The 13973-nt window shown below is 44.4% G+C and overlaps 1 protein-coding gene across 7 annotated transcripts in view; it reads left to right on the top strand.

Annotated features, from left to right (window-relative positions):
* The window catches only part of RNFT2 (ring finger protein, transmembrane 2), a 39054-nt gene extending 31510 nt beyond the window's left edge, over nucleotides 1–7544 (top strand). For 6 of the 7 annotated variants that reach the window (XM_050924151.1, XM_050924145.1, XM_050924144.1 and 3 more), the window contains 3 exons: nucleotides 2958–3023; nucleotides 4207–4308; nucleotides 5427–7544. In XM_050924151.1, the coding sequence (XP_050780108.1) occupies nucleotides 2958–3023; nucleotides 4207–4308; nucleotides 5427–5561 (303 nt within the window). In that variant the 3' untranslated portion in view covers nucleotides 5562–7544. The remainder of the gene's footprint in view (nucleotides 1–2957; nucleotides 3024–4206; nucleotides 4309–5426) is intronic. The other variant, XM_050924148.1, reaches the window with a different exon arrangement.
* The last annotated feature ends 6429 nt before the right edge of the window (nucleotides 7545–13973 follow it).

Below are 13973 nucleotides of genomic sequence, written 5' to 3' on the forward strand. Positions count from 1 at the left end.
GAGGTAACTGGACGGCAATCTGATTGTCCTGAAAAGTTCTCCTATTTTGTGATTTAGCAGCTGCAGTATCAAAGGAGAATAACGATCTACTGCCCTCCACTGTGGCTCAGGAGTAGCATTGCAGGGCTCCCTTCTGTTGAAGTCTCTCTGCATATGCTGTTAGTGTGGAAGTTTCTTTCCTTCCTGCTTTATTCAAGGTCCTTGTTGATATACAAGGGCTATGTGGTGGGAGGAGAGACGTCAGTGCACTTACTTCAGAAAAGCACCTTTGTAACAGATCAGGACCTTGCCCCCCTACCACTAAACCTGCCGTTCTTTGGTATCTTTTGTGGATTCTTAGCTTGCATAATTCTGACTGCCAGTTCTGGCCTGTCCTGCTCATGACACTGCAAAGACATGGCTCAGAACCAACAGCAGAGGTCAGGAATGGGAGGCTCTTCTGCTCACTTGTCCCCTTCTGCTTTAAGCAAATATCTGTTACCTTTAACCAGGAAATATCTGTTTTAAACCCAAGAGCCTGCCTGCAACCATGGCCTCTAGCCTACAGCCTAGTGTTGGGAAAAGCCAAAGAGGTTGGCAAAACATGGCCTGATTCTCCTCTTATTCGGCGCTGAAGTAAGTTGGGAGTAACTCTGAAGTCAGTAGAGTTAAACCAGTGTATGTGGGAAGATAATACAGCCCAGTGGCTGAGAGTCCAGGATCGTTTAAGGTGCCTTTAGTGTCTGTCAGCCATATACAGGATTTGGGATATGGGTCAATCAGACTAGAGATTTTGGCTCCCCTTTCACTGGAGACACCGTGTGAGAGGAGTGGGGATGGACTGGGAGAGGGAATAGGCTGGTATACATTTCCAAGACAGTGCATGGAATATTAGATGCTCAGATCCCATTTACAGTCACAAGAGTTGCATGTCTAATTCTTTGCCCGACGCACTGAAAATCTACCCCTAGGAGTCCACATGAGCAAAACCACAAACCACATTAGAAAAACCACAAAAGCCTATTTGGTGCTTAGACCTGCTGTGCTCTTGGCAGAAATCCAGGGCTTAGCTCGACTGTATCACCTCTCCAAGGCACAAAGGGAAGGTTCTGCAGGCTCAGGTTATAGGGAGGTTGTGTAGAGCAACTGACACTGGTCACCTCAGTGCATATGCCTGGCTTACATGTAAACACAAGGCTGACTTTGGTGTGGGAATCCCAGTCGTTAATATGTATGCACGCCCATGTCTTAATGCCCTACCCGAGAGACGAGTCCTGCCCGAAGTGTTACTGGCTCCATTTGCATAGGAGAGGAGAGGGGTTTGGAAAACCGTTTGGAAGGGCTGGCTCACCAGCCTGCAGGCAGGGATTTCTATTGCCAAGTCAGGGACCTTGATCTGAGTCCCATCCTAATCTCACTCTCCTTGGACCAGTGGAGGCTGAAGGTACTTGGTGTTGCTTTATGGCTGCCCTTCCAGCTCATTAAGGAGCAGCACTGGCCAGTTGTGAACAAAGGTGGAGCAATTCCTTGGCCAGAAAGATGGTGGCTGCAATTTAGATTTCAATGGGTGGCAAGGGAAACACACATTGTAGGGAGGATGCTAGAAGAGACTGTGGGGCCCCAGCAGAGACACAAGTAAGCCCCAGAGAGAGAGAATGGGGTTGTGTGAGAGAGAGCTGCTACCTGTCTAGGGATCATTAACTTTTAAAGATCTGTAACAGTCCACAGCTTCAAGCCCTAGGAGCTGACTGGAAACATTACGGAAAAACCCTTTGAGCCTTTTTATCTGCCGACTGGAAGCATTACTGCTGCCTGCATTTGATTCCACATCTATTGCACAGTGATCTCACTGGCATTCTCTGCAGAGAGCCCACTTAGTCACACTCAAAAAAAAAAAAACTCTCACAAAAAAAAATCCAGTTTTTCTGATGTGTGTGCATATCATGTAAGTCTAATGCAGTTCTTCACGTTAGGTGTTTCTCTTGCCCTTCCACTCGCTCCATATCCAGACAAGTTAGAGATGGAAAAGTCCTGTTATGCCATGCAGCCCCACTCCCTGCTAATGCAGAGCTGTTCCCTCTGGGGCCTTTTCTCACATCTTGTCTAGTCTAGTTTGCAGTATGGCTTTCTCTGTTTGTCTTGGGAGAGTGTCCCCCAGGCTGATAGATTAAACCCTGAGAAATTTATCCCTGATATTCCATCAGACTTTTCCCTTTCTTAGCTCTATCCTCACTGCTATTTTTATGTTTAATAATTTCTCGCCTCCTCAGTGTTTATCTCCCTTGAGATATGTAGACAGTTATCGTGTCGTGTCCCCCACCACACACACTCACTCACCTTTTGTCGCCACTTGGCCAAACTGTATGTATTTAATCCTTTAATTTTTTCCTCAGAAATTAGTCCCTCCAGCCCTCCCACCATTTTTGTTGATCTTCTCTGAACTCCTTCCAATTTATAATGAAGAGCCCAGAAATGAATACCATATTCTAGCTTAGTCACATCAGAGATGTCAAGAGAGTCTGTTTTGTCCCCTTCTTCTAAAGTGAAGTCTCTGGGTGTGCAACTAAGTTATGGCACGGGTCACTTGTTGGAGGATTCTCTGCACCTTGAGGTCTTTAAACCATGATTTAAGGACTTCAGTAACTCAAAGGTTAGAGGTTTGTTACAGAAGCGGGTGGGTGAGATTCTGTGGCCTGCATTGTGCCGGAGGTCAGACTAGATGATCATAATGGTCCCTTCTGACCTTAAAGTCTATGAGTCTATAGTCCTTTTTAATTACCATATTGCAGTGTCAGCTCATGTCTGTTTCTCCGCTCTTTGCCACACCTCAGTCTCTTTGGGCATTACTGCTTCTTGGGCTCTTTCTTTCCTGTGAGTATCTGTTTGGACCATCTTGCCCTAAATGTTCTCCAAGTTACAAGATTCTATATCTTTATCACCCTGTGAACAGTGTCTAAAGCTAAATGTTTCTATTGCAGTCTTTTGATATCTGTGGCCGTGTGGGGAGTGTCCGGAAGGCACTGAAGGTCCTTTGCACACCTCAGGTAAGTAGTCAATGTATGTGGCCAAGTTGACTTGGGAAATGTTGCCACAAAGGAAAAGTTCAGTAAAGCATTGCTGGGATGCCAGATTTATGGTACTTTCGAAAAAAGTCACCCACCACCTCGTGGCTGTGATGGGAAGCCCTACCTAACTTTTGGGTGGGGAAGCAATTCCTGATGTCTGCCCTTTCCCAACGATGTTAATGGAACATTGCATGGCTGGTCTGTTGCAAGATGCTGCATCCCTTTTCTGGAAACAGATTGACAAGTATGTATGAAATGTGATGGTTAGAGGCACTGAATAGTATTGTTTGATCCACTGAGTCTAATAGAGTGGTGAGTTGCTGTTTGTGTGTGTGTCTGTGTGAGGCAGAGACTTTGACATCCTCTGATTTATTATTAAAATAAGTACTACCGTATTTGCCGCAAACCTGGCAATGTACAGCAGTGTTATGATGGTATTAACAGCCACTGCTGGAGAATACGGTGGTTATCTTTTATAGTGGTAGAACCCCGTGGCTTTTCTGCCATGTGGAGTATAGATATGAGACCTAATACCATGGTACTTTCTCAGCACTTGGCACTTGTAATGTGTATGTTTGGAGACAGTGTGGCCCAGTGGATAGGGGACTGGACTGAGTTGGGACACTTGACTCTCTCATCATGTGGCTTTGGGCAGGTCACTTCACCTCTCTAGGTTTCTGTTTCCCCATTCGCACAGTGGGGGTAATGACACATACCCTCCTTTTTATAAAGAGCTTGGAAGTTTGTGGATGAAAAGTGTTTGGGGGATTTTTTGGAGCTAGCTTGTTGATGATAATACTCAGCGCTTTCTAAGCACCTTCTATCAGTGCTTTGCAAACGATATTGAATTAATCCTTACAACACCCCACTGAGCTCAGTAAATATCATTTATCCTTATTTCACAACTGTAGATACTGTGGCACAGAGGGATGAAGTGACTTACCCAACATCCTGCAGCAAAGTCACTGGAAAAGCAAGGTCCAGGTCATCTCCAGACTCCCGCAGTCAGCCACAGTGTAGTGATGTAGCTTAGTTTCCAGTGGGCTTTCTTCAGTGTAGAAAAGCTGGGCATGAAAAGAAGCATTTGTGCGTGTGTACAAGAGCAAACCAGGCAATCTAAACCCTTTTGCACAGAGAGGTTTTTCTTCCCTCTCCCTAACAGACCTATGGAGTCCGTGCAACCAGCCAGCAGTGCAGTGAGGCTGGAGACATCTGTGCTATTTGCCAAGTGGAGTTCAGGGAACCTTTGATCCTTATGTGCCAGGTAAGAACACCAAGCTTGCCAAACCCGTTGTGGGATCAAACTTAACCTCGTCACTTCTAAACATAGCATAGAAATAGACACAGTATCTCCATCTAGTGCCCAGTGGACATCTAAGTCACCAAAGCACCCAACATAGTATAGACATAGACACTCCCCTGCAGAACCTAGAATGTAACCAAGATCCCCAAGTCTCTCCATTCCTCTACTGCAGTGGTCCCTAACCTTACCGTGTGGCGAGTGCCAGACAACTAGCTGCCAGGAGTGTTTCTGCTGGACAAGAAGCTGCCGAAATGCCACTGAGAAGTAGCATCATCAAGAGGCGTCGCTGAAAATCGGTGGCATTTTGTCGGCTGCTTGTCCAGCGGCCAGTAGGTGGGTGCACATAGATGCCCCGGTGGGTGCCAAGGACCCACGGGCACCGCGTTGGAGACCCCTGCTCTACTGTCAGCAAATATCTGTGAAACTTGCAGCCGATGTGTGTCTCATCCTTCTCTAGTGCTGGCCCACACAGAGGGTCAACAGGCTTGGGCTAGAAATAGCTGTGGAGACAGCGCTTCGAAGTTGCAGCTCAGACTTTGAAGCCAACCCCCCTCCATAGGCTTCAAAACCCGAGCTCTGGCTGGAGCTGCAACTTCAAAGTGCTGCCTGCACAAGGGCTATCTTTAGAGCCCTAGTGCAAGCCCAAGTCTGTCGACTGGAGTTGAGAGGCTTGCTGTGACTCACTTCAAAATGCTGTGTAGACATACCCCTAGGTTTTGGAGAGCCTGGCCCACACCTGGAATTGCACTTTGAAGAGAACAGATAGCTAGTGCAGAGCACAGAGCCCTGCTGTTATGTACCCAGAGAGACATTCCGCACTTAAGGAAACTGTATTTTGGACATGTGTTTCCATTTCTTCATTAAGAGATGCTGATGTTTGAGTTATTGCCTGTGTGGGGCTAGTGTGCTCATATTTAGGTTTATTTTTCATGCAGATGGGTGAGTGAGATCCTACAGGTTGCACCCTCCTTCTAAACTTGCATTGCTTCCTGTACCAAAGCTTTTCTGTTGCATCTGTGCACTGGGTGACAGGGTTGTTCCCCTCCCCTCAGCCTGACGGAGTCCCTTTTTGTCCACAGCATGTGTTTTGTGAAGAGTGCCTCTGCCTGTGGTTTGACAGGGAGAAGACCTGTCCTCTTTGTCGATCCATTGCAGTGGAGACTCTGCGCTGTTGGAAAGATGGCACTACCTCAGCTCACTTCCAGGTTTATTAACCCCAACACATACCAGGATCAGGATGGCATGTGAGCAGACAGAAGAAAAAGCTGGGAAACTCATTGCTTCCAAGTATTTAGTGCGTTGTTGTCTCGGTCTTTCACACAGCTCTCTCTCTCCATCCAAGCGGGGGAGCAGGTTGGCATGTTGTTACGTCTCTAGCAGGGATCAGAGTCCATTAGCATGAAGAGTCTTCTAAGGAGAGGGAAGGGGAGTGGGTTTTCAACTCTTCTGAGTCAGAATCCATCCCTGCCACTCTTCACTGCTAACTTGGGGCCAAGGTCCTTGCTTGAACTTGCTGTCTACAGCACAAACTACCCCAGGCAGGTTCCTCTTTGTCTGTTCTCTCAGTGTACATAAATGTCGTGTTTGTAGGGAAAACATGATGAGAGTTTCCCATTGTAAGTGTGTAGTCTGTAATATTAGAGGAAAGCTTTCCTCAACTGACTCGTGAGAGGACAGCAGACTGGAGTTATGTAATTAAACCAGACTCCTGGCTCCCCAGAATCTGTCATAAAGTTACATTGTCACTATTATATTACCTGGGGAAACATGTCAGAGTCACTGCTTCAGTACCACTGGTTCATTCGTTCATTTGGGGTTTTGGGAAAGGTCGGTGGCCGATAGACCTGTTGTTGTCATTGATACTGTAAAACACATGGGTTGCCATCTTGATCTGTATGAAACCTCAAGAGAAATAGGAGAAGAACATATTAAAGAGACCAAGAGGGGGTGGCATTTTCTCAGTTTTGAAATGTTTCGTCTTTAATGTTCATGGTTGGATTACCTGCTTCCTCTGCAAGTGGGAGAGCATGGAGAGGTGGGAAGAGATTAAAGCCAGGTCTGAATTTTATTAGAAAAGTTCAGGTGCTAATTGAAGGCCATGTAATAAAGAGATGGTTTTCTCAAACCCAGCCCACAAACTGTATAGAGTCATTTAAAAAAAAAAAGGGACCTCATGTTGTTTCCTGGGGATTGGCTTTATTAAAAAAACAAAATGGGAATCCAATAACCTATAATTTAGCTCAAAACTTTCTTCCTAGGCTTGGCTGTTCCGAAGGCTCCTCTCTCAGTGCTGCTCAGCCCAGACCTTAGATCCTCTCTCTGTAGGGAGTCAGCAGAATCCACCTCATTGTTTCCTAGCAGGATTGATGCCTGCTAAAAGGGTGGAGTTTTGCATGCAAATACTACCAGTGTGATACAGACATAAAGAATTTGGATTCTTTCGAGCTTCATTTGAGATGTCCAAAGACGATCTTATAGCTCATCTTAAGATTTCTCCTGGATCTAGGGTATGTATCTGGATGTGGCCAGTCTGCATGCAAACAGACAATATTTCAAAATCCCCTATCATGGTGACAACTCCTCTAATAAAAGCGATTAGTGGCCCCCTCCTGCTATGAGGATTGTGTGAAATAGATGCAGGCTGCATTTTACTTGAGAGGTTGTATTTTATGAGGACCTTGCAGTCAGGTTCCACCATCCAGGGTAGACTGGGACAAACTTTCTCTATTGATAAACCCCATCTCGCCTAAACAAGCAAATGCCTCAGCTTCAGAAAATGCTTTTCAAGGACAGTGGCCTGTACCCTTAATAGGCAAATGAACAGACTAGATGCTGGAGTAGCATTAGTCTGTATTCAGCTGTCACAGTGTTTGTTGAGGATCTTCTGCTGGCACTAGGATGCAAATGGATTTGATGTTTTGTTCACTGTTTCTCGAGCTGGAGCTTTCTCTTTCACTAGACGATTTACTTTTTGCTGAACGCATGGAGAAATGGCTTCATTAAGCAATCATGGCATCTTCCGTGCTCATTACTATGGAAATGGCCGTAAGGTTACAATCCCACTTGACTGGATAATCAAGCAGGAAGAACTGTACCTCAGGGAAACAGGGCTGCATGTATGTATTGGTTGCTTTCCTCCCCTCCTCCTGTAAAGCCTCCTTGGGGAAAAAATTAAAGCAAACAGGAGCTAATGGCAACTGGGTTTTGTCTTAACTTTCCTTGGAAAAAATAGGACAAAAGAGAAATGATGGAGGCAGAATCTGAATCAAACCTGAATTAAGAGAGAGAGAGGATGAAGGGAGTGGAGAAGAGGCTTTGCTCCACTGAGGTGAGGTGCCTTTGTTAAAAGCCTCTTTAGAAAGGCATGGACTAAGCCAAACATTCCTCTGGTTGTCTGCAAAGGAAAGGTCTCTTAGATTCTGCAGGAGAGATTTCCAAGTGGCATAAAATTTCGACATGTGAATCATAGCCTGGGTGAACCTTTATCTGGGTGGAATGACAAATTGCTGACTCTGCAAGGAAGCACAGGTGAATGTAGTATGAATGGGTTCCATTCTGTGTGTAATACCATGGAGTGAAACTGATAGGTTAATGTGTAGTTTCTGCTTTCTAGAGTCTCAAGGCTGTTCTGAAAACCTGGTTCCAAGTAGGAGTGACTATTTCTTTGCTTGCCTTTAGGAACTTCTGCAAAAATCAATGTTGTGGGGAATGACGGTGAAGTGTATCAAAATGTTAATAGGAGAAAGATTAAAACTACTGATGGCATTTGACATTCTGGTTGTAAATAAGCTGTTTTTTGTCTAGTGTTTCCTCCCCTGCCATCAATAGGTGCAAGATTTCTCTGTTATTGGTCTTTTCTCTTCTCCCTCCCACCCCCCCCCCCCGACTATTGTCTTCCAGCTGTGAACATGAGAGAGTGAATTTGCATCTTAATAGTAACTTGCCAGGATTAAAACACTCCAGAAAAACATAAGGCAAGGCTTGGTACTACTACTCATTGTGGGGAATCTCTCTGTTTAGTTGAGGCTTTCAGTAGAATTGTACACCTGCCAAAACACTCTCATTTGTTGGGAGATATGAGCACCTTTTCTCCATCTTTATGCCACCTCAAAGTGCCCTATGGACTCGTGTTTCTCCCCTCAGTTATAGGCCTGTATTCTAGCTTCAGAGACATGTGCATGGTTCTCCTGTGTTCTATTTCAGTACATTAGGCCGTCCTATGTAATCAGACCGGTCTGAGTGAGCAAGCCGTGCCAAGCTTCCAGTGTCTCTGTCATTACAGAAACACATGAAGGTTTTGGTTTGACACTCCTGGAGACTGAAGGCCTCCATTTTGCTACAGAGCAGGCACAGCACTAACAGCAGCAGAGTAACTTTCTCCATGCTGATGCCTTTCAATGAACCTCAGTCCTGTCTAGAGGGGAGAGACTAGCTCAGTCGTCTTGGACCTTCCTCCTCTCTCTTGAGATTTAGTGCTACACACAGTGGTGCTTTTGTACTGTGGGCACTTGTTCCACGTGAAGGGCAGAGGTCAGCTCAGTTCACATAGGCCACCAAACAGTAGTGAGTCATAAATACTTTTTTTGTCATTATCAGCGAGTGCTGGGCAATACAGAAGTAACAGGCTTTACAGTCCATTAGCAATTCCTTGAGCCGTCCTGTCTCGTATTAGTTGTGGTAATTCTTCTGTGGCCTAAACATGGGGCAAAAGAGTCTTAGCCTCTTCTCAGAAGGTAACACAGGGCCAGCTCCTGCTCTAGTGAAAGTCAATGGCAAAACTTCTATCGACTTCAGTGGGAGCAGGAGCCGAGTTGGGGAAAGAATTCGTAGTAAATGATCTTCTCAATTTTGGAGAGGAAATAAAAAGTAAGACCTTTTTTCCCAGTGAACAATTGATTTTTTTTAATAAAGTCATTACAAATATGTACAAAGAATCTCCAGCATATGAAATTCCTTTTACAAAAGAGGGAGAGAAGCCATGTCCATCTATACACAAGAGCCATAACTAGCTCATTGCATCTGAAGTAAGCACATGCCTTGCCTTAGCTTTGGTGTGGGAAGGAACTTGCACAGTTACTCTGTAGGGTCTTTCCTGTACCCAGTAGATTTGATGCATTTCACGTTTTTTAACCTGTTAGCAGAGTGTGACTGGTAGCAAACTGGAAAATTCTCAAATGTATTCGCTCTTTGAAATTATGGGCGAATTTCTTCAGCAAATAAATCGTGTTCTTCAGATTGATCTTAAAGAGTGTTATGAATATGATTGCAAATTGTCAGGTGGCATAGTTTCTGCTCCCTGACTGAATGGCCTGAAATGCCATTCAATCAGGGAGGGAGTCACTTACACCATTTGAAATCTAATTTTGGTGAATATTCCAGCATTAAGTTGAAAACTAACTTTTCGCAAATATATGCACACCGGTAAAGCGCAAGTGGTGAAATACTTGCGCTGAAGGTGCACAAACATGGTAATAGCAAAATCTGCTTTTGCATTTGAATGAACATTGATAGAAAAAATGTTTTTGTATGCTGAGCTATAATATATCGCACCAACGTTTTATATTATGGATATGCTAATTCCACAGTTTTTAGTAGAGCTCCCAGCTCTGTCCCATAGCTAGTAGAGGAAGATGCTGTTCCTTAAAAGACCTGAGGATGGAAATGACTTTGGGCTAAGTGGCAGTGGTGATCATTGCAAAGGCAAAGGGAACATTATTCAAGCCAGTAGGAGAGAGGTTAACGATGATGACAGTGGAAGTGCTTCATTCTGGATGCGGAAGCATGCTCCGTGATATGAGAAAAGAGGGCTCTAGAGTAAGAGGTGGTAAATTGAGTCCAGAACAGAGTGGGGAAGGAGAAGACTAAAGACAGCACATGAGGATTCTTCTCCTCCCTTCAGAGTACCTGATATGCTGGCATTCTTCTCAGGAAGGTGAAGTCATTGGGAATCACTAAGAAAGGGATGGATAATAAAATGGAAAATATCATATTGCCTCTATATAAATTCATGGTACGCCCACATCTTGAATACTGTGTGCAGAAGTGGTCACTCCATCTCAAAACAGATATATTGGACTTGTAAAAGGTTCGGAAAAGGGCAACAAAAATGATTAAGGGTATAGAACGGCTGCCATATGAGGAGAGATTAATAAGACTGGGACTTTTCAGCTTGGAAAAAGATGACTAAGAGGAGATATGATAGAGGTCTATAAAATCATGACTGGTGTGGAGAAAGTAAATAAGGAAGTGTTATTTACTCCTTCTCATAACACAAGAACTAGTGGCACCAAATGAAATTAATAGGCGTCAGGTTTAAAACAAACAAAAGGAAGTATTTTTTCACACAATGCACAGTCAACCCGTGGGACACCTTGCCAGAGGATGTTATGAAGGCCAGGACTATAACAGGATTCAAAAAAGAACTAGATACATTCATGGAAGATAAGTCCATCAATGGCTCTTAGCCGGGATGGGCAGGGATGGTGTCTGTAGCTTCTGTTTGCCAGAAGCTGGGAAAGGGCGACAGGGGATGGATCACTTGATTATTACCTGTTCTGTTCATTCTCTCTGGGGCACCTGGCAATGGCCACTCTTGGTAGACAGGATACTCGGCTAGATGGACCTTTGGTCTGACCCAGTATGGCCGTTCTTATGTTCTTAAGTCACCCATTGTTCATGCTTTAAGTAGGTTTTGACTTTGATTAACATGGTCGTAATCAATCATGCCAGTGTTTTCAAAGCTTCTGTCCCATGAGATGAACAAGATGAACATGATGAACCACATACAGCAGCTTGTATAGATGAGGCTAAACCACAAAGTTTGCCTCCAGAATTAAACTTGTCCAAAATGTAGAGGGATGTGAATGTGGGAATATGTTACAGAGGTAGGGTCTAGCTGCTAAGTGTGGCTCTGTATCCAAAATTCTGCAAGGTTTGGTGTGTTTGGATCCAGGGGTTTGGTTTGGAGCTGTCCCTAGTTCTGTTACATTTAACTCAGGCTTATTTTAAAGGAATAATTATCCTCTCTACGCTGTTCATAAAGAAATCTGGAAAAAAATAAAGCTGGGCCTGCCAACATGGGACCCAGTCCCATTATCAACACTTTTTTTCTACAAGGGAAATTGGCTTCTCAAGAGAAGGGTTTCCTGCTGCCTCACTTCTCTGTTCTCCACCTGCTCCCATAGAGAAATGCTTCTTTCTTTATCTCCTAGGTTTATGGTATGAGGAATATGGCTGTAGCAGCACTTAGTCAAGTGTTTACCTGTTGCAAAAGAACAGAGAAAGTGCTGAAGTCTAAGGCCCACTCTACACAATGGAAGTGCACCCACTTAACTAAATCTGTTTCTAAATCAATGTAGTTAAATAGCTGCTGCCCTCTTTCTGGAAACTCTAAAATGGATTTGAGGGTCTTCTCTCTATTTTGTTTAGGTTGGTAACAAACCAAGTTAAGTTTTTTAAACTGTTCGAAGTGTCCACACATGGGAGCTGCACTGATTTAACCACACTGATTTAGGGAAGGATATAGTTAAATTGGTGCAATTTCAATGTGTACACAAGCGGTCAGTGGATCAATTAAGCCTCATCAGCACAAAACCATGTATTTGGATGACTTGCTCTGCCTCCAAATGGTAACACTTGTTCTAGGACACACAAATGTTGGCGTGCGTGTATATCCTTGTAATATAGAAGGGGTAAAATGGCTTCCACACCTTCCCTTTTAGCTGGTGAAAATCATTCCAAGAAAGAGTAGAAATCTAGAAACTCTAGATCAGATTCAACCCTGGGTATGACCCCATTGACTCCAAGTCAATGGACTTACACCAGGAATAAATTTGGCCTAGTGATGGCGGGGATGAGGGGGCAGTATTTATCCTATTCTTAGCTGCATTTCTAACTTGAAATGTGCAGTTCCAATGTGCAATGGGATCTAGCTCATGCGAGTGTGGCTTTAAAAATTAATAAAGACTTTCTTCACAGTCACATTATGCAGCATTCCATACAGACTATGATCTCATAACCTCCTTCCCTGACTTGCACACACACTGTCTGCTGAAACCTAAGATGAGGTCTTTTTTTCATTTAGAGAGCACTCCCGTTCTTCGCAGAGGCTCCACTGCAGAGCTAATCAAAATCAATGGCTTCTTGGCTGCTGTAAACAGGAGAGAAGAGCGAGGGACTGTGTAGGCTTCCTTCACATTAGGAAAGTACAACCCCCCGCCCATCTTGCGCAGTCCTTGTAATGAACAAGAACAATGGTGGGGAGTACACAACATGTGTTAGTTTCCAAATACAAATATCAACTGGAGTTGAATCTTTTTTTTTTTTTAAAGCATAAAAACACTCCTTGTCAAAAGATGGAGGCATTCAAGTATAGTCATTTATACCAGAAAATGTAAGGCTTAGACAAATACACACCCTCTAGTAAATCACTGAATTTATATACAGAGAATGTTGGCTGTAAAGCTTCTGCCAAGAGACTTCTCTAGCAAAGTTTCCTTGACTCAGCTGTTAGATTAAGTCTCCGTAAACCTAATATTCCATTCACACAAAACATCTGATTTAAGCCTACAAAAGCCAGGCAAGTCAGAGCTCAAGTGGAATTCCTGTGCCAAATTCTGTTCTCACGTAAACCTGTGAAATGCTGTTGATATGGTTGTAGCCTTCCTGGGCATAACGTGTCCTTTTGTATTCTTGGGAACCGCTGAAGAGGTCTCTGTCCCTCTTCTCCCCACCCCGTATCCCCATCCGCGGCCGGCTCCTCCTCCAGAGAATCCTTCCTGGATTTTACATTGAGCCCTGTCTGTACTAAGGGACTTCGCAGGTTTGGTCAGTGCTGTGTGCCTCATTGTTGAGTCTCGGCACCTTGATTGAAGCAGCTCCCACTGACCAGGGACACAACACTGAGAGCAGAACCTGTCCCTCATGCCCTTAAACTGTGTCACAGGATTGTGGCTTATCCGTGACTGGGTTATGAAAGCCCTAGATGGGGCGAAAGCCACATAAGGTCTTGGAGCTGCAGACCGAGGTAGCCCATGGATCATAATATAGTTAGCAAATGATAATGCGAACTACACACGCTTAAAGGGAAGGGGACCAATACCTCCCTCAACTGGGAAGTCATTAACTGTTTAGAGGCAGGAAGCCGATAATTTAGAAAGGAGAGGACATACCATGGGAGGGGAGGTCCCTGTCTGTCCTATACAAATAAACATAAACCAGATCATTTGCCACATGAGGTGGCCTTGTCTCCTAGCCATCTCCATACAGGATTCCTGTCTGTATAGGATATCATGCTAAAATATCTAATTTAATTTCCTTTGTGATTTATTTTCTTAAATGTATATGGTTTTCTTAGAGTCAGCCTGATCCAGCGGAGTGCTGGGCACCCATCACACTTGCTGAAATCAGCAGGCCTAAGGCTGCTCCCATTGAAGTCAACAGCAAAACTTCCATTTACTTCAGTAGGAGTGAGATAGGACCCAAGGGGAGCTAACAGTGTTCAGCACCAGGCCCCAAATGTGGTATGGAAGAGACTGAGGTCCATTTGTAGCCATGTCCCGTCCAAATCTCCTCAGCAGAGGAGCTGTGTCATTCTTCACTCACTGTATGTCATAATTTGAGCTGGG

This window comes from Gopherus flavomarginatus, chromosome 15 (assembly GCF_025201925.1).
Source record: "Gopherus flavomarginatus isolate rGopFla2 chromosome 15, rGopFla2.mat.asm, whole genome shotgun sequence".
Lineage (NCBI taxonomy): Eukaryota > Metazoa > Chordata > Testudines > Testudinidae > Gopherus > Gopherus flavomarginatus.